The following is a 27,496-nucleotide window of genomic DNA, read 5'->3' as shown; positions in this document are numbered from 1 at the left end:
ATTTCGTTCCCGGAACGGTTAATTACGTTCCCTGTCAGCTGTTTAACAAATGGCTATAAAATTATGTCTCTGTCTCATCCAGCTTAAGCCAAATGTAGGCTAATTCTATTACAACCTTCATTAAATAAGACAAGACATAATTCAAAACAATTATTATTTCAAATGTTGGCGATTTGGATTCTCAGTATGTCTTCCCATCTACACAAACAGAAAAAGTGCCAAAAATGAAAGATAATTTGTTTAGTGTGTTACCAAAGGCTAGTCAGGCCCTATGCATTGATAGGCTAACAGAGGTTAACGTCATTTAATGTTCGCGAGCCTCTCATTAACGTGGACAAATATATTGATATCGTGTTTGAAACTGATGTTTTTGAATAACGATAGACTGCAATATTTACCTCTTATTTAAGATGTGGAGACGTGATAGTAGTCCACCCTCCCGCTCTCTCCATTCAGTCAGCGAACGTCACACAGGAAGTGAACCCCAGCGGGTCATAGAAACTTGCACAGGAGAAGAATGACTTTTTTATTTGTAGGCTACGGAAACTTTGAGGAACGAAATAAAAACCGGTATTAACCGGTTACCATTATTTTTAATAAGCGTTTCTGTTCTGGAGCATAAAAAATAACAAAGTTTCTGGTTTCGTTTCTGTTCCATGTGAAATAGAAAAAGTTCCCGGTTTTCGTTTTCGTTCCTTGAACCGGTTCAAAGCCCTGTTATGGGGTGGCTTATGGGATGGATTCTCTGGGTTGTCTTATAGGTGGAACATTCTTGCGGACATGCACACAAAGTCCAGATTCATTATTCAGTTACAGAATTGATTGATTAATGAGAAAATTATGTTACTACTACGGATGTTAACCGATGACCGTTTGACCGATGGTTGACCGAATCAACGTCAACCGGTTAATTTTTTTTTGGTTGTCAGTTAAAAAAAAAAAAATCAATCGTTTTGAAGCTGCCGATTTTGGAGCGGAGAACCTAGAATTCTGTGTTTGTAAACGCTTGGGGCATGCCATGCGGTGTAAGGACGACAGCTGACAAATCAGAAACACCCATTCAGTCATCTCCCGCCCCTGTTGAAGACAGCTGCCACTCGGCGAAAGAAAAGTCTCAAAAAGTATCAGGCTAGACTTTTTAGCTTACAAATTACTATTCTGTTTTTTTTTTTTTTTTAATTATTATTAGAAGGCACATGGAGTTTAGTCCTGCCTTGGCCAGTGCATTCTGAAAGTATGTTTCGGTCTGTAGCCAACAATGCATGTTATTGCAGATCATATCTCTCCACACAAACTAAAGGCGCAGATGCCGACTTTTGGAGGGAAGGGGAGAGAATGAAATGACAGCGGTGTCTGGAGGGGGAGTGACAAACGCAGCTTTTGTGTCTGTGAGCCAAGTCGGTGACGGCTTCAGAGCAACTTCAATACCATGCAGTAATGGCGTGTCGATATTGGTAACGGCGTTATAACGATTGTAGCTAATTAATTAGATTACCCGGCGTTATAACAGCCTTTATTTTAACGCCGTTATTCCCATCACTGAATGTTCTGTACTACTTCTAGCACTTGACTTTATTTTCAACGCCATCATGGCCAACTGAAACTGTCTCTAAGCTGGAGCCATTTGTCCTCCGCTCCAATACAAACCCCTCGACATCAGTGCCACGTTTGACTAAATGTTTCGCGCTGTAGAAAAGGGAATGTGAGTGGAGGGCAGCGACTGGGACTGAATGTGCGGATGCTCGCGGTTAGATTTAGAATAGATTCTAATAATTCCAATTCTAGAATTTTAAACTCATAGGTTAACCGACTTTAACCGGCTAATGAGGCTCGGTGGTCGGTCAAGATTTTTTTTAGTTTTCGCCATGCCTAGTTACTACCTGATTCAATTCCAGAGTTTCCTCTTTCTCCCAGTAAATAGGTCACTGCACACTCATGTGGTTGAACGAACAATGGCAAAACAGTTGACTCTTAAAAGTGTCTTGCTAAAAGCAGGTGATTCTGATCACCCTAACCGAGACGTATTGAGGTCATGGAGACGTAGGATCCTGATCCCCCTGCAAAGAAGCAGAAAAGTCCTACATTTAAAATTATGTGTGGCAATGTAAAATGTAAGTCTAGTTAAAACAAAGATAAATAATATGTTGCGATCAGCCGTGTCATTTTTATATATCAAAAAGTTTTGGTTCTTGGTTGTTTGTAGCATTCATAGTATCACTCCCCTCCAGGAAACACGCGACACAAGTTCTTCAGTTACTGATGGATTTATTTTCTTCCTTTAATTTCATTATCCACCGTCGAACTGTTTAAAATAGTAACAACACATACAATTCCAACCAACAAACACCAGAAAGCATAATACAAAAAAACCACACACATACCTCGCTGGCTGCATATCACTCAGAGGGAAATGAGTAGGACTTTCAGGCATACAACAAGGTAAAACAAACTTTAGACTATGCGGCATACCGGCATAGCCGCTAATCAGCTACTGGCTTCGTCCACTTCAGAGTAAGCGTGCAACAATAAAAAGGGTCCGTGTGAAACCCAACCCATGCAACGTCACATCCCATTAACATCAAATAGAAATAACATGACAGCCAGTACACATCTCATCACAAATCTCATCTCATCTCATTATCTGTAGCCGCTTTATCCTTCTACAGGGTCGCAGGCAAGCTGGAGCCTATCCCAGCTGACTACGGGCGAGAGGTGGGGTACACCCTGGACAAGTCGCCAGGTCATCACAGGGCTGACACATAGACACAGACAACCATTCACACTCACATTCACACCTACGCTCAATTTAGAGTCACCAGTTAACCTAACCTGCATGTCTTTGGACTGTGGGGGAAACCGGAGCACCCGGAGGAAACCCACGCGGACACGGGGAGAACATGCAAACTCCACACAGAAAGGCCCTCGCCGGCCCCGGGGCTCAAACCCGGACCTTCTTGCTGTGAGGCGACAGCGCTAACCACTACACCACCGTGCCGCCCTCATCACAAGTATAAAACACAATATCAAATATGAAACAAATCAAAAGAAAAAACACACAACCCCAGATATATAAGCAGCTAAACATAGGAATGGTGCCTACTTTATTTATGTTTATTTACATGTTGACTTTTTTTTTTTCCCCAAAAGTTGCTAATTGAACATTAATTTTATTTGATAGTGTCATTCTTATATAGCCCAACCTTTCACAGTTTTCTCACAGCAGTGTTAATTATGAATATGACCAAAATTATATTCCACTGTACTCAAAATTATTAACCACTTATTAACCTCGCTTGCTCGGCCTTTACAGGAAAATATCAGACCGAGGTCTCACTTACGGCTCGGTCCGTACAGAAAGACCTTGGTCTGATATTTTCCTGTAAAGACCAAGCAAGCGAAGTTAATAAGGAGTTTATTATATGGCTGTTTTTTTTTTATTTCTAAAATTAAAATAGACGGTGATTATAACGAGACGTGACGCTGCTTTCAGTCACGTCATATTTGTAACGTACTTGAGACACGCATGCAGAATAAACGGCTAGCGGTTTCAAAACTAAATTTCTGTCAGTGGTTAGCGGTTTCCGAATGCTCTTCGTTGCTCAATTCTTGAATAACTCAGTGACTCTTATTTGTCTTTTGTGTTTCGGCTGTTTTTGATTCCGTTTTGATTTCCAGTTAATCTTTTTTTGTCGTTTTGTTTTTGTTTGTTTTTTTGCAACGTTGAAAGCCAGCACCTTGGAAAGAAAGTCCGTAATCGCCCATGGGCATTACTGGAAAATTCTGCCCATCAAGGAATCAGAGTGCACGATTTTATCAGAAGTAGCTTGTGCCATATAATAAACTACAATCATTGTCTGGTAAACTGCATAATTCGTGGGCACTGATGGACACACAAATTTCTAAAAGAAACTCTGGCATGGAGATGAAATTTGTATTTCAAATCTAAAATGAAGTGCTAGTTTGTGCCAGTACCTTTGCAAGCTGTCTTTGTGTATTTAAGACATTCATATGAAGCCAGTTTCATGAATATACAGCATGAGTGTCCCAATACTTGAACTTTTCACTGTACAAGATTATTTCAACCTTCGAAAATAAGGCCCCAGTTTGGAGTCAGTCTGAATGGGCTGCTTGTATTCACAGACGTCCGAATACAGCTGGTGCTCTTCTGGGGCTAGTTCCACCCGCAGTAGTTCAGTGGTAAGCACATTGCACCATGCATTAACGACCACATGCCAAACCAGCATGTAGTTATACACTGCGAATGTCTCTAACATGTGGCAGTAGATTACAGGCTTTGTGTATTTGGTCATTAAATGACAAGAAACTATAGCTCAGCCAGGACGTCTGTAGGGTCCATAGTTTCCCAAAATTGCAGTGTTCTTAAATAACTTTTTAACCCTCTGGGGTCTGAGGGTATTTTCTGGCACTCTAATGATTTTAGTATGCTCTGATTTTGTTGTCAAGTTCAACAAATCTAAACTACCGTTTTGATCACTTGAGGTGATTCTGTTCAGTCTTAGGAATGGATCAAGCACAAAAACTTAAATCTGCTACATTGATTTGGATAATTAACTGGCCATCAAAAAATTATGTCCTATTGTTTTGGGATAAAGGGTTGGCAGTGGGAAGGGTATTCAACGAGAAGAGTAAAAAATTCCATTCCATTCAATGAGAAGAGTGAAACCCCCTCCCACTGCCAACTCTTAATCCCATCAGGTCAAGTGATCGAAACGGTTCGTCACAATGAGTAAAGTCATGTTTTTCACACATTCCAACACAATTCTAAAGCTGTTTTTTTTTACAACAGCTTCATTTATCTGGTATTTGACTTTCATTTGGTATTTGACTCTATTCAGTGTGTCTTGAAATGAACTCTCGTACTATTTTACTCAGTTCAGGGCCACAACAAATTAGGCCATCCTTAAAAAAAAATCCGTTTCCTGTCCACTGGGTGAGCAAAAAAATTTTCAGTCGGGAGAGAGGGATTTTTTTTTTATTTTTATGGATGGATAAGAAATCGCAATGCTGTGTTTGCTTTTTCTTTCAGTACTTTTTTATTACAAAAGCAGACACATTTAATAAAATGACAGTTTAATCAACTGAAACTTGTACAAAAACTTTAAGTTAGCATTTTAAATGCTGACTGCAACATTTGCAAAACTTTTACAAAGGTACTTAAAATGTCCGACACACGGACTTTTTGTAGTTCTAAATCGACCGTTAGGCCTAGTTCGGATGAAATTACACTATTAAAATGATCACTGAACGATTTGTTTTTCTGAATCTTTACTATTTTGTTGTTCGCTAGAATACCATTTTGCGATTTCACACTTAAAGGGGTACCAAATATAATATATACAGTTGCTGATGTGACAAAGTAACGTATTCTATCAAATTTATATACTAGAAAACAATGAAATATCTTGGTAATTGTAAATATAATAGTCGGTATGCTAAACGGCACAAGAGTCACCATTTTTAAAAGACCGTGACGTCAGCCCTACCCACTGCACTAGGAGAAAAGCGTGTAATCATGGCGTCGGGCGCATCAAGTGAAAGCGACAGCTCTGTCGAATCATACGAAGAGATCCCGCAAAAGACACGTCTGGAGGATCGTTATGCTTTCCATCGGTCCTGTTATTACACCCGAAAGCAACACACTGTGGCATTGTGTAGCCGATCACTTACAATTCATCCTACTTTCCGATTCACACGTGCTATTCCCAACCTCAATGAGCCAACACAACTGGGCACATACATACGTCATGAGTGTTACGCAGAGAAAATGAACATGCATTCTGATTGGATAAAATGAATATCATGGCGGGCTGTTCAAACTGCGGAAATAGTTTGCTCGAGCTACTTTCAAAACACTATAACTTTCCAACCTTAGAACAAAAAACTTTTGTAAGTCTTGAATAAGGTTCGTTAATGTGTGTTTTATTGTTATATTTACTCTATATATTGCCCTCTGTTCCCCTTTAAGCAAATGTTTAAAAACTCCGGATCTGCTTCCTTCATGGTGGCTGCCGTTTTTTTGTGCCGCACGGCGCATGCGCAGAGCTGATTCAGTTCAGAGTGCGCACACGCTCGGCGGAGGCAGTAGTGTGTTGGAGGGAACAGAAGCAGAGATGACGCTTATTTTGTCTCCGGTAAACCAGTCTTCTCTCGTTCAATTACGTGCTGGCATCAAAAGACACCGTTGGTTGTAAATGAACCCAAACTGAGTCCTTGGAGTGTATTTTCATACACAAATGGAGAAATGTTCGCTGAGTGTGTAATTGTGTAGCACCACTGCAGACCGTTGTTGTTAATTCATAGCATGCTCAGCTGCGTGAATGTGTCATGCACCGAAAATAAGAGATTTGCAAGCCAGGAACGCCTCATGATGCAATACGCAAGAAAAGAAAGATGATTTACTGCCATTTTACTTTGTATTTGAGTAAAGTGAATAAATAAATGGTCTGTGGAAAATACATTTAATCCTGGGAACTGCGTGCACAGGAGTTTATTTTGTGTTTACTCCCCCCGGCTACTTATTTGTCATGGCTGGCTAGTATGAGCCTTAGTGGAAAGCCCTGGGAATGCGGAAATGTCAAGTTCGATTTTAGATTTACAAACCCGAAAAAAATGTCGAAAAACCGGCGTTAAAAAAAAAATTTTCAACCGCACAAACGGCACTCACCCGGCCGGTGGACCGGAAACAGAACATTTTTTAATAATGGCCTTACTCTGTAATTTTGCTCCCATTCCAACTTCATATTTTCTCTAAACTCAAAGTAGAGCAAAATTAACTATTTTTGAGGAAAATACTTTTAACTCTGGAAAAAATGCTCAGTCATTTTTCCTGCGTATGCGCTATAGCACACGCATATCAACCGATATGCTAATAAGAAATAGAGGAAATTTTTACACTTACTCAAGTTGAACTTTGGCTGGATCGAGTCGAAGTAGTAAAATAAATAAAAGGCACTGCTCATCATCAGTGTTGCAGTTTTCAAGACTGAATTGAATCACTGTCCTGAATCATGAATTGAATGGCTGTACTGAATCATCCAAAGCGCATAAAATCCGTGTGCCATCTTGCAACAAGTTTTACCTCCAAATAGCCTAAACTATGGCTGACAGATTGTATCCTGTTTACGAGGGGCGTTCCCACCACGAAAGAGAAACCAATCGAAACCGAAGGAGTGAAAGTAATTATCATGCCGTTACCACGTGAATAGTCTTTTATGAATGTGTCCATGTGCACTCAGCGCTCCGACTCCGATGTGACTGAGTAACAGGGCTGGGTTCAAAAGATCGATTCACGATCCGATATCGATTCACGTTCAGAAAATACGAGATCGATTCAAAAATGTGTGGATCGATCTCTTCCAGGTGGCTATAGGCACTATTTTCTCGACCGCGCAAGGGCCGCTATAAAAAGCGGGTGCTGGCAAACGAAACCGAAACTTAAGAACGCGAGATGGCTGAAGCTGCACAGCTAAAATTACCGCCTGGCCTGAAAGCTGATGGATGGCATTACTTTGGATTCAAACGTTACGAGGACAGAGACGAAGTCGACAGAACAAAAGCAGTGTGCAAACTGTGCCACATAGAGGTAAAATATAGTGGCAATACAACCAATCTCCGCAACCACTTATCCAGGCACCACGCCGACACAGTTTCAGCTAAACCTGCGGCGAATCAAACTGCACTGGAGAAGGCATTCGGTGTTAAATTACATGCACAAACACACATGGGGCTGTTCCTGTCAATAGGGACAGTTTTTACTTTAAAGTGACAATCCAGCAATGTCTAAGTAAATCGATATCGAATCGGATCGTGACCTTATGAATCGGAATCGAATCGATCCAGGAAATCTGGATCGATTCCCAGCCCTACTGAGTAAAGGGACAAGTTTTATGTTTCATCTAATTTAGGTCATTTAAAAACTATAATATTTATTTGGCAGTGGGCACATAGGAAAGTGTAAAGTATAAAGTTTCTGTCAATATGTTTATCATGCTTGTATGATAAAAACTCGTGAAGAAATGTATCTAAATACATGACCTACTCATTCTAAACCTTGACCCCAGAGGGTTAATATAAAACTTAATAGTTGCAAAATCAATTAGTGATTGTGAACATTATGCAGGTATCTTTGAAGAGAAACCAAGAACAAGTGTGTTTTTGTCATGGTACTTACTGTTTCTGTACTTATCTTGGAAAACGTGCTGTTGCAGAGTCTGTGCATTAACTACGAAACATACTTCTAGACAAAGCTGCTCCATTAAAACTATAGGTTTGTTTAGAAACATGTGTTTGGACACTCCGAAAACACACCAGGACACGATTGAAATGGACTGAATTTGTCAAAGCACCCTTAAAGTGCCATTCCACCATTGGATGTATTCTTTGGCATAAAATACAATATATTTTATGACAACATGACTAGACAGAGAAATCTTTTAGCTTCAAAATGATACATCAAACATAATTTTTTGACAACGACAAGTATATTAATTTTGCGACCAAAGTCACCGACCCTTTTAATTTCCGCGCGGTAGTGAAACGTGATGTCATCGGCAGGTTCCCCTTCTTGTGTACGACGTGGCACAGGTTATCAGCAATGGCGGATAGAACGCGATTTCCACTTGTCGATTGCTGTGCCGATATTCACCATCGACCGTCTCCTTCGGGCATCACTCGCTATTTTCCTTCGCCTCTTTTCCGAAGCTGACAATCGCGTTCTATCCGCCATCGCTGATAATCTGTGCCACGTCACACGTGACGTGGTACACAAGAAGGGGAACCTGCTGATGACATCACACGCGGAAATTAAAAGGGTAGGTGACTTTGGTCGCAAAATTAATATACTTGTCGTTGTCAAAACATTGTTTGATATATCATTTTGAAGCTAAAAGATTTCTCTGTCTAGTCATGTCATAAAATATATTGTATTTTATGCCAAAAAATACATCCAACGGTGGAATGGCACTTTAACGTTCAGTGAGTCGCCCATGTTCTGTTACTTAACTATGGACCCTTTTCAGTCACGTGACCTTCGTAAATGCGACCGCCATTTTGGACATGTAGTGGACTTCGGCTCAAATCGGTTTGAATGCGAGGAAGGCGACAAACATAAAAGAAAAAGGAGCGAGATGCAGAAAACTGTATTTACTAGTTTACTGTAATTATGATCTGGCAGCTATTTACACCGGATCCAGTGTAAATAGCTGCCGGAGCCAAGGTCCGGCCGGGCCGCGAGCGAGCGCGCACTGGCTCCGCGGCCGCCGGCTCTGGCCGGGCCGCGAGCAAGCGCGCTCCGGAACCTCGGACGTTGGCTCCGGCGGCTATTTACACTGGATCCGGTGTAAATAGCTGCCAGATCATAATTACAGTAAACTAGAATGGAATGTTAACAGCAATGTAATGCCTTTTCTGGCTAATTTTATTCGTCTTACCTCCAACAAAGTGGTCACTACACAAGCGCTGGTATGCCGAGGGCTGCCAATCTGTTAATGGCCGCTATCCATCTTCTCCGTCGGGATCCGATAAAATGATAACCCTTGCCTTGTTTGTTGATGGTTACTACATCCAGGTGCACAACAATATAGTGGCATGATGGAAGTCTTGCTGAAAATAAACACTTTCTTTGCTGCCGTTCCTCAGTGCTGGCTGTGGTAAACTACTGGTAGTACATGTCCAAAATGGCGGCCGCGTTTGTCGTGACGTCACGTGAAAAGGGTCCATACACAAAATGTACTACATTTATTTATTTATTTATTTATTTATTTATTTATTTTTTTCAATGTCAAAGTCCTCTTCTGATGATGATTCTGCCAGCACTACATCTCAGGATCACAAACGTGGAAGGAGGGATAGTGTGGTGAGCTAAATATGGCCGCAGACCCAATTCTTTGAACTCGACAAACTTACTGCCTTTGTTTTTGTTTACATTCCTGCTCATTTTTTATTTTTTTTTTTACCTCGTAGTCATCTGAACTTTCTGACATGAGTGAGACTGCTGCTGACTATTTCAGCCGTTCGAACCGCAGAGGTAGTATTGTTTCTGACCTAGATGATCAGAGCATCCCAGATCTGGACATTGTAAGTTATGGCACAGTGACCTGCTGCATGTACTCATTAATGTACTGCATGTCTTGCATAAGAGTGTGTCAAGGCTAAACAATTTTTTTCTTTTTTTTTTTTTTAAATGTATGCTACTTAATGTACAGTTTGGGTTTCCTAATTGTGTATGAATATTTACATGATATTAACATGCCAACTGTCTGACAGTTATCCCACACTTGGCCACTGCAGTAATGAGAATTATGAGGCATAACTTGTGTGATGTGACTCTAATACCCTGTCCACACTAGGGATTTTATACCGGTACGAAACTACTTTCGTACCGCAACACCTGTCCACACTAGCAGCTATACCGGTACTGTAGCGGTATAACTGTATCAGTACGAAACCCACAAATGTATGGGTTTCGTACCGGTACAGTAGCGCTTCGCTGTAGTGTGGACAGATGAAGCGGCTCTGTATCGATACAAATATAATGCGCATGCGCAAAGTCACACACCTCAATCGATGTCTTCGCTGAATAAAATAGTGAAGAACGGAGATTCGTTTTCTTTGTTTCTTTCTCAACTGCCTCGCGCGTTTTATACGATTCGACTGAATAAACGACCACCAGAAATACAGACTGTACACTGAGAACAAAAAGCGCACACACGTTGTTTCATCCGCCATATTCTCGGAAGGAAGTTACTCGGTAACCACGGAAACATTTCGCACACGCGCATTTCAACTACCGTGAAAGAAAACCGCAAACATTTCTCGCTAGTGTGGACAGATGCACTAAACTGTACCGGTATACTTTGTATCGATACAGTTATACCACTTTCGTACCGGTATAAGTGTGAACACAGCATAAGAGAGAATGTCTTCCATGCTTTGGACAGCAAAGGCTGTAAAGTCTGTTCTTTCTTGCTTTTTGGCTGCGTTTTGGGCAAACAGTATGTTGAGGTGCTGTAAATGTTGGAACGGAGTTGCGATGCCTTTTACACAATCCCTAAACAGAACCTGATCCACTTTCCTCTTCTCATTTGCAGGTAGAAAGGACCAGCATTGCAAAATTTTATATGAGAGACATTCTAATGACGTTTTTTTTTTCTTTTCTTTTTTCTTCTAGTTGGACGAAAAATGTGACAAGCAGTACTCGGATTCCTTCAGTCGGGTGAGTGAACAGCGATACTGTTTGATTGAGCTGACTATATTTGTGTCTGTGATCAGCAACCCGATGCATAAAACTTAGGCACGGGACTAAAGTTACATTTCATGTGCATATTCCACAGTTCAGTGGAGCCTAAAGGCGTTTGTTGGGGATCACTTTCACAGTTGCAGGGATGAGTTTTCCGCTTTTCGGCGGATTTCCGCTTTTTCTGAGTAAAAAACAACCTTTTTATATTATGCCAAATCCGTTGAGGAATTTTTTTTTAATTAATTTCGGGGGGGTTGGGGTACAGTATGTTCCTTCATGCTGTTCAAACTTAACTCCAACGATGTTTACACATTATTTGTAAGTCGCCATCTTTAGTCTCGTTTAATCTCATTGAATGTGATGTAAAATTCGTGTTATCTACATTGTTATTGGTCAAAACATCGATGTCGAGACCATAATAGCCAATCAAAACAGTTTTTACAAAAAGACCCCCACATCCGCTTTCTTTTATCAAAACTTGCACATGTTCGTGAGCTGCATATCAAAAATACTTTCCTCTAATCGGCGTGTTTTCTCAAGATGCCGAATACTATTGACAAGCGAGATGAAGCGAAAGTACGTGAAATTGATGCTGGTATAAAAAACAAGTTTAGCAAAGCAAAAGAGGAGTGTGAGAGAGAGCCAGGTTCGAGCATGTAAAAACACAGGAGGAGCTAGCTAATGAAAGAAAAAGGAAAAAAGAGAGGACTGATGAGCTTTTGGCTTTGGCCAAGAAGCTGAATAATTCTAAATGATCTAATGAAAATTTGTTTCAAAAATAACTGGGAACTGTAAACAACTTAACTGTAAAAAGTGTGAATAGACATGTGCGCTTCGTTTTGAAGAAAACATACAAGTGATGTGGGCAATAAGATAAAGACAGTCCCCATAAAATATGCATTTGTTTGATTCAATACATTGAATATATGATAATTTGAATTATAGCTGACAGTGTTGATAACTTTAAAGTTTAAATAGACATTGTGAAGAAATCATATACAAGTAACGTGGACATTAGGAAAAGGTCAGTCTCGATAAGATATATAAATGTTTATTCAATTCAATATACTGAATATATGAAAATTTGAATTATTAATGGAACTGTAAATAACTATGGATTTTAATGGACATTTTTTAGAAAAACAAGTGATGTTGACAATGAGTAATAACCAGTCCCCATAAAATGTACATATTATTCTGAATTTTGATACATATTGTTCTATATAATAGTGTTTTTATTTCAATAAGTATGAAAATGGGCATCAGGTGTTTTAATTAACTACAGCCAGGGATGAGAATTTTCCGCGGATCTGCGGAATTCCGAGTTTTTTATATATATATATATATATATATATATATATATATATATATATATATACATTTTTTTTTTTTATGTGGGAAAGGGGGATTGTGAATTGGGCAAATGCCCCCTAGACCGGCCAGGCATTTCAGAGTTTTTTTTAAATGTCCCATTCTCATCCCTGTACAGCTCAGATTGCAGGAAATAGGGTGTGTAAGGTCTCATTTTGAAAAAAATTTCACAGGGGGTGTCCCCCTGGACCCCCCTTATTACTTCGGGCGCCTTCGGCCCCCTCAGGACATTTTACAGATTTTCTGCTATTTTCATCAGGACCCACTCTCATCCCTGCAGTTGTTCCCACTATGGCGTTAGGACTGTCTGTGATGAACAGTCCATTCTGCAATTATGGCACCCTTAACAAAGATTAGCATTTGCCTTTTTTTGATGTAAAGGTCAATTCTGTTCACTTTATCTTTTAAACTGGCACCTAAATTTGTATTCAACATCATTTATTCTCAATTTATTATGAGGGGGCCAAGTACCAAAAGCGCATAGAAACACTACTGAATTTCTTCATATTCTTATTTTTCTGTGCATTGTGTGTCAGTGCATTTGGTGCCTGGAACACCTATTCTTGGGTTATGACCTTTGGTTTCTTCTTTTTTTTTAATTGATTTCCAATAAATCTCACATACAAAGTCATATAATTGTCTTCAATCTGTACGTACAGAATCATAACATCTGTCAAATATGGTGTTACAAATCACAAATCTCTCCGTCCCTCCCTCCCTACCACCCACCCACCTTCGCTATCACCCAGTATAGGACTACAGATTGTAGAATACAGTTGTGTTCACAATTATTCAACCCCCACTGAAATGAAGTGTTTTGGCCAGTTTGACATTGATTTTGATCATTTCAGTCATCTTATTTACAATTAAATTCGTCTACACAGGCTGTGCACTGAAACCGTGCAAAGCTCTCGCAGCCTGCTGGCGCTTCCGCAGGTGACGTCACGAATCCGGCTCCAGACTCCCTTGGGATTTTCCCAGACGCGTTTTATTTTAGTTTTTTCTGCTGTAGACAGATGGCCTTGTGCAAAATTACCCTTCTGGATGAGTGTGTAAAGGGACATACTTTCATATTAAAAAAAAAAACATGAATTTGGTCCAGAATATGCACTTTAAAAACTCAGCTTCAGTTACAAAATATGCACAAACACGACAGAAAAAAATTGTTCACAGATACTTGTTTCCTTTTAACATGAACGCTTTATTAACACAGATACTTGAGATAGCAGTCTAGATGGAAATATGTATGAAAACAGCATTTTCATACTTTAGTGTAAGAGAAAATGGACACAGGTTGTACAGTTGTGTTCACAATTATTCAACCCCCACTGAAATGAAGTGTTTTGGCCAGTTTGACATTGATTTTGATCATTTCAGTCATCTTATTTACAATTAAATCCAAGAGGCACTTGTAAATTAGACAAATATAACATAACATTTATAATAAAATGACCACAAATGTCTTTTCTGTGCTCACATCATTATCAGTTTTATTCAACCCCCAAGTGACATTCATTCTTAGTACTTAGTACAACATCCTTTTCCAGTTATAACATCTTTCAAGCGTGAAGCATAGCTTGACACAAGTGTCTTGCAGCGACCAACGGGTATCTTAGCCCATTCTTCATGGGCAAAAGCCTCCAGTTCAGTCATATTCTTAGGCTTGCGCGCTGCAACTGCCTTCTTGAGGTCCCACCAGAGGTTCTCAATCGGATTTAAGTCTGGTGACTGCGATGGCCACTCCAGAATGTTCCAGTCCTTCATCTTCAGCCATGCTCTAGTGGGCTTGGATGTGTGCTTAGGATCATTGTCCTGTTGAAAGGTCCAACGTCTCCCAAGCCGCAGGTTTGTGACGGACTCCATCACATTTTCTTCCAAGATTTCCTGGTACTGAAGAGAATTCATGGTACCCTGCACACGATGAAGCTTCCCTGTACCATTAGAAGCAAAACAGCCCCAAAGCATAATTGACCCCCCGCCATGCTTCACAGTAGGCAAGGTGTTCTTTTCTTCATAGGCCTGGTTCTTCCTCCTCCAAACATAGTGCTGGTCCATGGGCCCAAACAGTTCTAATTTAGTTTCATCAGTCCACAGAACACTTTCCCAAAACTTTTGTGGCTTGTCCACATGACTTTTGGCACACTGCAGTCGACTTTTCTTACTCTTTGGAGTCAGCAAGGGGGTGTGCCTGGGAGTTCTGGCATAGAGGCCGTCATTACGCATTGTGCGCCTTTATTGTCTGTGCTGAAACCTCAATGCCCACATCTGACAGATCTTTTTTCAGTTCCTCACCAGTCACACGGGGATTTTTATCCACCTGGCGCTTCAGGTAGCGCACAGCAGTCGCCGTCAGGATCTTCTTTCTGCCACGACCAGGTAGCGTTTCCACTGTGCCCTTTGCCTTGAATTTACAGATGATGCTTCCGATAGTATCTCTTGGAATGTTTAACATTTTGGAAATCTTCTTATATCCATTACCATTCTTGTGAAGAGAAATAACCTCTTCTCTTGTCTTCTGGGACCATTCTCTTGCCTTCACCATGTTTGTCAACACACCAGTAAATGTCTAGAAGGAGCTGAGTATCACAGTCCTTTTAAATCTGCCTAATTGGTGCTTATTATGCTTGATTGATGCTCGTTGACATCCACAGGTGTTTTCAATACCTGATTGAAAACACTTGAATGAACCTCTGTTCTTAAGAGTGGTAGTCTTAGGCCCTGTCCACACGGCAATGGATTCAGGTGAATCTGATAAAATTGTTTATCGTTTCGGCCTGGCGTCCACACGGCACCGGCGTTTTGGGTGCCCCAAAACGAAATCTTTTGAGAACGGGTTCCAGAGTGGAAAGATCTGGCAACGGCGCCATTGTGAAGTCGTCTGGATGAGTAGAACGGATTTGTTTACGATGACGTCACAACCACGTGCTTCACGCCGGGTAGAAGTGTAACGAACTCGATGCGAGTTGTCAACAAATCCTATAACTTGGTTCATGAAACGCGCTTACAAAATATTTTCACTGTGAATATTTATTGTGTAATGGTGCAAAGTGAGAGAGAGAGAGAGAGAGAGAGAATAGCTCTTAGGGCAGAGTCAATCCCGCCAGCAAAAATAGGGAAAAAAAGGAGCGATCTCACCTCTTCAGATGTTGGTTTAAGTCCTACAATACATTCCTCAAAAAGGGTTGTGAAGTAGCTGAGCCGTCCAGCTCAGCCTTCACTGCAGGGTGGTCACCAAACTGAAGAAAAGGAAGCACAACGGGAACGTACGGTGCAAATGCGGCGGAGCAGATTTATTTGCAGTACTCTACAGTGCAATAACAAAAAAAAACTTTTCAAAAATAAACAAAAAAGAAAAAAAAAATCAACACAATGGTTGTCAAATAAAACTACCTATAACTCTACAATAAGCACAAAAAACCAGCTTTCAACAGACAGTCTCCAACACCAATCTTTCTCCTAAGCTCCCACACCCAGACTGAGAAAACTGCTGTTTTTATACACTGCCTAATTGAAAAATTACCTAATTAACTGAAGTGGTTGAAACCATTCTGACAAAACAAAAAAGGTGAAACAACAAAATTATACTACTCTAAATCCCTGTTAAAATACATGCATGTACATTCTACATTACTATTAAGAAAAATATATTCTTGGTATAAAACATACATCACATCAAATCATCATTATGGCATCCCAAATGCACATTTAACCCATAATCATTTTACTTTCATCCCTACGGTCATAAATGTCTCTGATTGGCTATTTGGGAAATAAAACATCCCAGTTCCCACAGCTTGTGTTTTCCAGGGGAAAGAAAGTTTGTGCACCAGGAAGTGTGAGTGTTTGTGTTTGTGTATGCAATGTGTTAAACGGAATGGAATGGGAGTATGGAGCAATCTCGGCGGGTACCTCACCGAGCGCTGTGCTGATTAGTCCATTGGGTGAGTACTAAAAGTTCTTGAAATGTTTAGTGCTGCAAAGAACTCCAAATGCGGTTGCCGGCTCCGCGATTGAGAGTCCAATATTTGTGTGTGTGTGTGTGTGTGTGTGTGTGTGCAGGTGTCCGTGTTAATGTCTGCCAGATAACATTAGCAGACTAAATTGTAACGCAAAAGTCTGACACGTTTGTGGAAAGGCAGGGCTGCCTTTTCACATTTCCCCCTTCCTCTGGAGACTCGCCACTGGGGTGGCGAGACAAGTAATCCGCCACTGTGTTCTGCTTGCCCGCCCGATAGCGGACCTGGAAACTGTAGGGCTGCAAAGCCAAAAACCATCGGGTGATACGGGCATTTGTGTCCTTCATCTGCCCAAGCCACTTCAAGGCCCGGTGGTCAGTCTCTAAAACAAATTGTCTACCTAAAAGGTAGTAACGAAAAGCGTCAAGGGCCCATTTAACAGCAAGGCACTCTAGCTCAACAGCTGAGTACCTGGTCTCTCTGGGAAAGAGTTTGCAGCTGATATAAGCCACAGGGCGCTGCTGATCTCCTTCCCCTTGAAGCAGAACTGCCCCCAGACCGACCCCCGAGGCATCAGTCTGGACAGTCATCGGCTGCTTGAAGTCCGGACTCTGCAGCACTGGCCCACTGCAGAGAGCCTCCTTCAGGTCTCTGAAGGCCTTGTCATGCTGCTCCTCCCATCTGACTCGGACAGAGCCAGCCTTTCTGGTGAGATCTGTGAGGGGTGCAGCTCTGGTGGCAAAGTTAGGGACAAACCTCCGGTACCACCCCGCAAGCCCCAAGAAGGATCGAACCCCCTTCTTGGTCTCTGGTCGCAAGCAGTCCCGGATAGCCTCGATCTTGTCCTGCTGAGGCTTGATCACCCCACATCCAACAATGTGTCCCAGGTAGCGTACCTCCTGCTGAACAAACGCACACTTGTTGGGCTGAATGGTCAGCCCCGCCTCGTGAATGCGACGCAACACTTCAGCCAGGTGCTGCACATGCTCTGCCCAACTGCTGCTGTAGACTATAATGTCATCCAGATAGGCCCCCGCGAAGCTGGCGGTGCCATCCAGCACACGGTCCATCAGACGCTGGAAGGTAGCAGGCGCCCCCTGTAGGCCAAAGGGCATCACGGTAAACTGAAACGGGCCCTGAGGTGTCCTAAAGGCCGTATACGGTCTCGCCTCTTTAGCCAGCGGCACCTGCCAGTAGCCCTTGCTCAGGTCCAGCGTGGTGATGTAGTGGGCACCCCCCAGACGCTCGATAAGGTCCTCCAGTCTGGGCATGGGGTAGGCGTCGAAGTGTGACTGAGCGTTCACCTGCCGAAAGTCAATGCAGAAGCGCATGGTGCCATCTTTCTTTGGCACCAGAACCACTGGACTGCTCCAGGCACTCTCCGAACGCTCAATCACCCCCAGTCTCTGCATCACCTGCAGCTCCTCCTGGAGAGCAGGTAACAAGCGCTCTGGGACTCTATACATCCGTTGCCTGGCGGGTGTAGAATCCTTAAGACGGATGGAGTGCTCGGCCACTGATGTGTACCCCGGTTGGTCACTGAACAGGCCTTCAGGGACAATGGCCCGTAGTTCTTGCTGCTGCTGAGGAGTTAGGTGAGCAAGATCCAATGTCCCAGCTGGTTGGTCTATGGGGAAGAACTGTTCTGGGGTGTCCTCTTCTTCCTTCACAGCCTGCACCAACAGCTGTGGACTGAGTGGCGTCTCCCGTTCGTGCCACTCTTTGAGGAGGTTGACGTGGAACGCCTGCCGCCGTTTCCTTCTCTCTGGCTTTTCCAGCTCGTACGTGGTTGGTCCCAACTGCCTGGTGATGCAGTAGGGTCCCTGCCACTTAGCCAGCAACTTGTTTTCCTCAGTGGGCAGGAGAAGAAGGACTTTCTGGCCTGGCTGAAAAGTTCTTCGACGTGCACTCCGGTCGTACCAGGTGATCTGAGTCTCCTGGGCACGCTGGAGGTTGTTGCGCACCAGGCTGGCCATCTCCTCCATCTTCTCCCTCATGGCCATGACATAGGAGATCACACTGGAGGTGGTGGACTTGGGTGACTCCCAGACATCCTTCAGCAGGTCAAGAGGTCCACGCACCTGCCGGCCATACAGGAGCTCGAATGGCGAAAACCCCGTGGATGCCTGAGGGACTTCCCGGTAGGCAAACATCAGGTACGGCAGCCAGCGGTCCCAGTCTTTTCCATTGGCCGAGACAAACTTCCTCAGCATGCCTTTCAACGTCTGGTTGTACCTCTCCACGAGGCCATCAGTCTGAGGATGGTAAGGAGTGGTCCTGATCCCTCTAATACCCAATAGCCCATAAACTTGTTTTAAGGTGTTTGACAGGAAGGCGGTTCCCTGATCAGTGAGTATTTCTTGGGGAATCCCTACCCTCGAAAACAACTGTAATAGTGCAAGGGCAATGGATCTAGCAGTGACTTTACGTAGGGGGAATGCTTCAGGATAGCGGGTGGCATAATCACAAATGACCAAAATGTACTGGTAGCCTGACTGTGTGCGTTGCAAGGGTCCTACAATGTCCATACCTATTCTGGTAAATGGGACCTCTATCAATGGAAGTGGCTGAAGTGAATATGGCTTGACTGTGTGTTTGCTGCATAGCTGGCAGGTGGAGCATGTTTTGCAGTGTTTCTGTACATCAGTATACAACCCCGGCCAGTAAAATCTGTCAGAGATTCTTTCTAGAGTCTTTACACTTCCCAAATGAGCAGACCAAGGAATATCATGGCCCAAACACAAAATCTTCTGCCTCAGACAATGGGGTATCACCAGCTGCTCTACACTGCCACCCTCAGGCTGATGATACAACAAGCCATCACGCACAAAGTAAAACTCTCCCAGCAAAGACTTCTTCTGGCCTGTGCTCACACCATCAACCTCCACCACTTTGCTGAAAAGCTCTTTCAGGGTGTCATCCTTTTCCTGCAACTCTTTCAAGTTCTCAGGCACTTTCCATACATCCTCCCCTGCCTCAGGAACGGCCTCTAGCTCTCCAGCAGACAGGACTTTAACTGTACCAACCAGTTTGTCATATCTACGCTGTCGGCGTGTCTTCCGGGTTCTTACTTTTACAGGGGACGGAATAATTTCTCCACTGAATGGCATTTCACTTAAGTCCTTAGCGGCTAACTCCTCAGCCTGAGTCTTTTTAGCCTGTGCCCTGGTAGCAACGCAACTCACTGGTAGAGTAGCCTGCACCAGGTCTGGCAGAATCCACACATCCTGGCCTAAGACCACAGGATGATTTAGACTTTTAACCACACCAGCTTCTAAGTGGAACATTTGGTCTTGCACTTTTAAGGACACTAGTGCTATGGGGTACTCGTGCTCATCACCATTCACACATACCACTCTCAATTTTCTGCCCGTCATGGCATCAGGCTGCTGAACCAGGTAGGGTCGCACCAGGGTGTGGGTGCTGCCTGTGTCCAGGAGAGCCATCGCCGATTTATCATTTACCGTGACCTCCATTACTGGCAATCTGCTGGCATGCATGGTCTCAGTCATAGGTCTAGGCCCAGAAACTGTACTAGCCCCTTTCACTTTCTTCACCGGACAAACTCTCGCCCAATGACCAGGTTTACCACAAAAATGACAAACAGTATGTATGTTAGCAGGTATGTTGGTGGATGTGTCAAAAGGTTTAGACTGAGGATGGTGTTGTGGTGAGTACTGTCTGTGGGATGGACCCCTACTCTGAATACTACTCCCCGGACCAGAACCAACTCCACTCCCATTTCCCCCAGACTTACCCTTCTGAGGTGCTCTGCTGCTGCCATGGAACCGGAAGTCCTTTGGTCCTCGGCGGGCTGCCAGGAAGGCATCCACCAGGTCTGCTGCCTTCAGGCCGGTGTTGGGGTTGTGCTCTTTGACCCACACCCTCAACTCTGGAGCAAGAGAACGTAAAAACTGCTCCAAGATGAGGATCTCACCAATCTCCTCAACGGTGCGCTCAGCTGGCCGTATCCATTTTTGGTACAGGTCCTTCAGACGGTTGTAAAACTCTTTTGGAGTCTCACCAGGTTGAACGTCCGGCTCCCTGAATCGTGACCGGTAGCTCTCAGCGCTGATTTCATACTTGGCCAAGATGGCCTCCTTGACCTTGTAGTAATCCGCTGCCTCGTACGGGTCCATAGCGACATAGGCAGCCCGAGCCTTACCAGTCAAGTATGGCACAAGGAATGTGGCCCACTCAGCTGGAGGCCACCTGTAGGCTGTAGCTAGACGTTCAAAGGTGGTCATATACTGCTCCACATCATCACCGTCCTCTAGCCTAGGCACTGCTACTCGAGTCCATGTCGTTGGTGCTGGGGCTGCTGGATCGGAACACAGGGATGGTGGAAAGACTAGAGGAGCTGCCGGAGGCCTCACCGGCATCCCAGGGGGTGCTGATGGTGCTGCGGGTGGTGCTGCTGATGGAGCTGGATACACTGGTGCTGGTGATACTGCTGTCGCTGCTGCAGGTGGTACAGGAGGTGGTGACCAGGATGGCATCACGGGAGATGGTACTGCTGTCGCTGTCGCTGCCTTTTCACAAGGGTGTAGAAGAACAAATTAATCCATCAACGTGTAGCATTCAATTTATTCCGGACCATTAAAGACGCCGCCTTCCGTGTAGAATCATACGTCATTCTCGCCGCCATATTGGATGGGGCAAAGCGGAGAATAAAGATGCCTCATTCATGTGCTGCGTTTAACTGTACCAACAGGTTTGCCGTCCAAACGAGATCACATGGGATTACCTTTCACAGGTGAGACTGGAAAAATACTTTTCATTGTATTTGGTCATTATAATGTAATTTTACGAACAGATTTTTCTGACTTTGTGGCTAATATGAAGTCTCGCGCATAATAGTTTATGCGCATGTGTCCTTACTTCTTCTGTTGTTCTGGTGTCTCCGAAGGGACTGTCTTACAGCGCACCTGGAGGTGTGGCATGTGTATTGCATCGTTTTCAGCAAGCGTTGCGTTGCCATATGTACCTGATATTTTACTGATCCGTTGCCCATGTGGACGCGATATTTTTTTTAATAACATCTTGTTGCCGTTGTCGTGTGGATGTAGCCTTAAAGGGGTTGAATAATTGTGTCAATGAAGAAATCACAAAAAGGCCATTTAATACTTTATTACAAAAGCAATTGATGTCATTTTAGTTGCATTTGGTTCTTTAACAAGTCCTTGTAAGATGTCATTATGAACACAATTACAAATGTACACTGAATTCCCTAAAACCCTTTACAGCATTGGGGGTTGAATAATTTTGAACACAACTGTATATCCACGAAACAAGACTAAACAATTTAAAAAAAAAAAGGAGGAAGAAAGAAGAGAGAAAAGTAGTGTGTGGGTGTGGGTGCTCTCTGCTGCATTCTCTGAATAAGAAAAATGGGGAGGGGGCAGTGTTGCATTAAGGCCTCTGCATGCTCTTGCGACAAGGCTTTCGCAGATAGCTTTTCGCAGACAGTTGTAATTTATCGTTGAGCAGGGAGTAATAGGCGTGCGCGATGTTATTCACCGCCACAACGCAAGGGGGCGCGAAGTCGCGAAATCGCTAGGAGTAGTTGGTGGGTGTGGTTAGTGGAGTGTTTATCCTCCGGTTACTTATAATGACTAGAACTGGAGTCGTATAGATGTACGTACTTCCTCACTTCCTCGATCAACCGCTCTTCGTGCTGCTCCATCTTCGCTCGTGTTTTTAAAAATGGCGGTCGTGAAAACAAAACAAACCGGGAAAGTAGGGAAGCGGAAGTGCGTGTACAGCGGATGTAGAGTGGACCAATCAGAGCCCTCTTGTCTGCGACGCTGTCTGCGAGGCTTCTGCGGTGGTCATAATTTTTGGGAGGTGCGCGCAGAGCGTCTGCGAAGGTGGGGGGGCTACGCAGACGCTATCTGCAACACCGTCTGCGAGGACTGCATTGTCAGCATAAATTGGCCTTTACATCAAGAGGTTCTTGTAGGGAGTCATAGTAGTTCCAAAAAGGTCTCCAAGTTCTATCAAAAGTTTGTGAAGACCCTTTGAGTGTGTGTTTAATTTGCTCCAACTTCAAAAAAAAAAAAACACATCTTTGATCCACTTTGAAAAGGATGGGAGAGCCTGTTGCTTCCATTTTAAAAGAATCGGATGCCTTGCGAGAAGTGTTGTGAAAGCTATGACCACATAGGCTTTAGTTTATTTGGTAAAAGATCTTGGGATTCCACTGGTATTACTCCAAAGAGGGCACAGATAGGGTCAGGGTCAGACTGTATTCCAAACATCTCACTAAAAGCTTTAAAAATATCTAGCCAAAAGGAGGAGAGGTTTGGGCATAACCAAAACATACCGTATGTATTGAATCTGCTGGCTGACCTCTACATCTAGGGCATAACGGTTCAACTTTCGGATAATTCTTGCCAATCTAGCATCGGTTAAATGAACCCTATACTACTTTCAATTGTAATAAACCATGTAGGGCAGATGTAGATGTATGTACTAGGTCTAAGATTGACTCCCATTGGTCCTCTGTCAGGACTACTCCCAGATCATTGTCCCTGGCCCTTTTTAAATGTCCAGTTGAATGTGGATTAATGTTACTAATAGACTCAAATTCATGATATCAGTCCTTTCCAGTTTGAATTCAGCTCAAGAATAGAATCATACTGTGTCTTTAGTGGTTTCTCTGGGAATGAGGTGAATGTCGTCTTCACAAAACTTCTAATCTGAAGGTAACGAAAGAAATGTGTCATCTCATTATCTGTAGCCGCTTTATCCTGTCGTACAGGGTCGCAGGCAAGCTGGAGCCTATCCCAGCTGACTACGGGCGAAAGGCGGGGTACACCCTGGACAAGTCGCCAGGTCATCACAGGGCTGACACATAGACACAGACAACCATTCACACTCACATTCACACCTACGGTCAATTTAGAGTCACCAGTTAACCTAACCTGCATGTCTTTGGACTGTGGGGGAAACCGGAGCACCCGGAGGAAACCCACGCGGACACGGGGAGAACATGCAAACTCCACACAGGAAGGCCCTCGCCGGCCACGGGGCTCGAACCCGGACCTTCTTGCTGTGAGGCGACAGCGCTAACCACTACACCACCGTGCCGCCCTGAAAGAAATGTGTTTTGGGTAAATCATAGTTTTGGGACAGTTGAGAAAAAGATGCAAATACATCTTCTGTATACAGGCTATGGATTGCTTTAATCCCTTTGTCAAACCATAAATTAAATGCAGGGTCTATACTAGGGTGCATTAGTTACCCTCACTTTCATAAAATCTGATGCATTTTTGTTTGGGTGTTCCTTTTCACCAATAAAGACATCCTGTAAAATGTTTTGACCATATTCAAAAGTCTAATGGTGGCACCATGAGGTTCATTTTTTTGCCAAAAAACACTTATTTTATGTTTTCGCATAAGGTTTGAATCACAATGTTGGACTCCATTTATTGATTTCTTGTGAGCCAGAGATCATGTTAAGAACCTTTGCAAGGGATTGAGAAGCATTAATGTGATTCATAATACATTTGTATTGTTTAAAAGTAGTTGAACAATGATTCAATGCACAGCTAAAACTCAAACTGTGCTTGATAATATATTTAGAATATGTACTAAAAATGTGGATCTAAGATATCTGGTATACTCTATAAGGTGCCATAATGTTTCATGAAAAGTGATCGAAATTTTGTCATAAAAGTCATAAAACAGCAGCTTTTTCCATAAATTTGAGCTCCTGGTGCCACCATTAAACTTCTGAATTTTGTCAAAATATTTCACCCAGTGTGTTTTCTTACCAAAAGGAACATAAAAACAAAAATGCATCATGATCGGAGGAACTTTTCATTTTTAGGGGGCAACTGATGCACCCTAATCTATACATGAGAGGGTGAACATATGGTTTGATGTGATAGAGAGGGTAGAAGCTCCTCGGAGCCCAAAATGTCTTCTGAATTGCGCCCAAATTCGTATTGAGTTGTTAACTATTACATTTGGACTCAGATTACTGCTAAGCAGAGGTAAACTTGAACACACTAGTGAGGTGAGCGTGGGACATGATGCAAATTCGGGTTGCACCCAATCTGCCTTTTTAGTGCTGGGTGCATCTTCCACCCAATGAATTAACTTCTGAATATTACATGCCCAGTAATAAAAAAGAAAAGTTAGGTAACGCCAGACCTCCAGTGCGCTTTGATCTCTGGAGCATGGTCTTGCTGATTCGGCTGGATTTATTCCCCCAAATAAAAGGGATAATAGTTTTATCTAGTGTTTTGAAAAAAGATTTTTTAATTAAGATGGGGATATTTTGGAAAAGATATAAAAACTTTGGCAGTATCATCATTTTAATCAGACTGACTCGCCCCGCTAATGATAATGAGGCCCAGCGGGTCATATCCTGTTTACACTTTTTTAAAAGGGCAGTGAAATTCTTTGACTACGTTCAGACTGCACCCTGAAACGACCCATATCCGATGTTTCTGCCCATATGCGACCTGTATCCGATTTGTTATTGACAATCTGAACGACACAGATCCGATTTTTTCACATGCGACCCAGGCCGCTTGGATATGTGGTCCTAAATCCGATGCATATCCGATATTTTCACATGCGACTGCAGTCTGACCGGACAGGTCGCATTCATGCGACCTACACGTCATCAACAAGAGACAAACGTCACTAATCTGCGTTGGCTAATCCCGCCTCTTTGGTGGAAAGCAACAACATTTGTACAGTTTTCAGAATTTAAATAGACTTTTATAGAATTGATCAAGCTAATGGTGGATTTGGTAGGGACCTGGATGTTGATCTGTTAGCCTGATTAAATAAAACAGTTTCTATAACTGATTTATAACTTAAACCATCCTGTATTACAAGATTATAAGATTGTTCTGGAAATTTCCAGTAATTTGACACCTTCGGTCTCATTAGTCTGCTGCCCACATTAATCAGATTATTGTGTGAGTTCCGCCGCCGCCGCAAAAACCACATCGCCAGGTCTCGCCTCATCTCCATAGCAAACTGCACTGGTGTTTCTGCACCTTGAGCCAGCGCTGAGAGAAGTTGCAGAATTCAGCTGGCTATAAACAATCTAAATAAATATTTATAAAAATGTCGAAAAAGTTTATTAATATGACGAAATAAATATGTGCTAATTATTAAGCCTGAATTAAGAGTTTGGTAATACAGCGGCCGTATCCCAAATGACTGCCTACTGAAGCTCGAGTGCACTATATAGAGTTTAAAAATCCATTACTTCCTAGTAACATGTAGTGCACTTATATAGAAATTAGAGAGACATTTAGGAGTCAACCCTCGTTACCAGGCTACACGTTTTCATTTCAGTTCAGAAACAAAAACACACACGAGACCTCACACTTTAACACTAACCAGATAATTAAACAAACAAACAAACAAAAGAGAAATCATTAAACATGAAGAGTGCGCTTTTTTTGTTTACGTATTACGTAGATGTGCTTATTACGTGTCAATTTGCGCATGCGGGACACTTTTGGGTCGTTTTCCGTTCATATTGGGGATCGCACACAAGTCTCATATAATTGGTAATGTGAACGGCCTAACAAAAAAATCGGATTTCACAACAAATTGGATATGGGTCGTTTCAGGTTGCAGTCTGAACGTAGTGTAAGTGAAGGTAGTTGAAAGACTAACACTACGTTCACACTGCAGGCTGAAGTGACTCAAATCCGATCTTTTCGCCTATATGTGACCTGTATCCGATCTTTTATTGACAATATGAACGACACAGATCCGATTTTTTCAAATCCGACCCAGGCCGTTTAGATATGTGGTCCTAATTCCCATTCCTATCCGATCTTTTCTTTTCATATGCGACTTCAGTCTGAACCACCAGGTCGCATTCATCCGACTTACACGTCATCAACAAGCCACAAACGTCACTATTCTGCGCTGAAGTAGGCGGCGGGTCTCTCAAAAAAAGTTACAACAACATGGCTTTGATGTTCCTTTGAACGGAGGTTGCAGTCACTACCCCGCAGAACGCCTGAGCCAAAACCCTTGCCCTCTTCCTTCTCAACCTCCTCCTTAACATCAGGCTATTGTGCATGTTCTGGCTCCGTCGCAACAACAACTGCATCATCGCCAGGTACTCCATGCTGGCTACTGTCATACACAGGAAACTTTAGGTTACTTCCGTAAACACTGGCCATGCTCACTGCGTGTGACGTCGTCGTATCCTGCAATGCGCATGCGGAACACTTTTAGGTCGCTTTTCTTTCATACTGAGGATCACATACAAGTCGCATATATTTGTTAATGTGAATGACCTCACAAAAAAATCAGATTTCACAAAAAAATCGGAATTGAGCATTAAGCCTTGCAGTGTGAACGTAGTGTAGGAGTAACCTCAACACCTAGATATCGGAAGCCCTCTTGGACCCTTTTAAAGGGGAAAAGGTCAGAGGGGAGCGCAGCTGCTATTGAGTTGAGAGGCAAAAGTTCACTCTTTTGCAGATTTATTTTATATCCAGATATTTTCCCAAATTGATTCAGGATATCTAAAATATAAGGAAGTGATAAGGCTGGATTAGATACATATAAAAGCAAGTCATCCGCATACAGAGAAACTTTAAACTCTTGCCCCCTCCGCTGCACACCTTTAAAGTCCTTGCAGAGTCAAAGAGCTATCGCTAGGGGCTCAATAGCCAGTGCAAATAGGAGTGGGGAAAGGGGGCATCCTTGTCTCGTCCCTCTTCCTTGTGAAAAGTAACAAGACTGTGTGCTATTGGAAACAGATGCTAACGGTGAAGAATCTCATCTCATTATCTCTAGCTGCTTTATCCTGTTCTACAGGGTCGCAGGCAAGCTGGAGCCCATCCCAGCTGACTACGGGCGAAAGGCGGGGTACACCCTGGACAAGTCGCCAGGTCATCACAGGGCTGACACATATGCC

The 27,496-nt window shown here is 43.0% G+C and overlaps 1 protein-coding gene across 11 annotated transcripts in view; it reads left to right on the top strand.

Moving 5' to 3' along the window:
• Nucleotides 1-27,496, top strand: part of lrrfip2 (leucine rich repeat (in FLII) interacting protein 2) — a 240,862-nt gene that overhangs the window by 141,141 nt on the left and 72,225 nt on the right. For 9 of the 11 annotated variants that reach the window (XM_060925517.1, XM_060925512.1, XM_060925513.1 and 6 more), the window contains one exon: nt 11,189-11,233. In XM_060925517.1, the coding sequence (XP_060781500.1) occupies nt 11,189-11,233 (45 nt within the window). Of the gene's footprint in view, nt 1-4,140; nt 4,198-9,805; nt 9,875-9,981; nt 10,096-11,188; nt 11,234-27,496 lie in introns of all 11 variants that reach the window. The other 2 variants (XM_060925508.1, XM_060925518.1) reach the window with 1 other exon arrangement.

This window comes from Neoarius graeffei, chromosome 7 (genome assembly GCF_027579695.1).
Source record: "Neoarius graeffei isolate fNeoGra1 chromosome 7, fNeoGra1.pri, whole genome shotgun sequence".
Taxonomy (NCBI): domain Eukaryota; kingdom Metazoa; phylum Chordata; class Actinopteri; order Siluriformes; family Ariidae; genus Neoarius; species Neoarius graeffei.
Note: the sequence above shows the minus strand (reverse complement) of the source record. Positions and strands in the feature narration are given on the sequence as shown.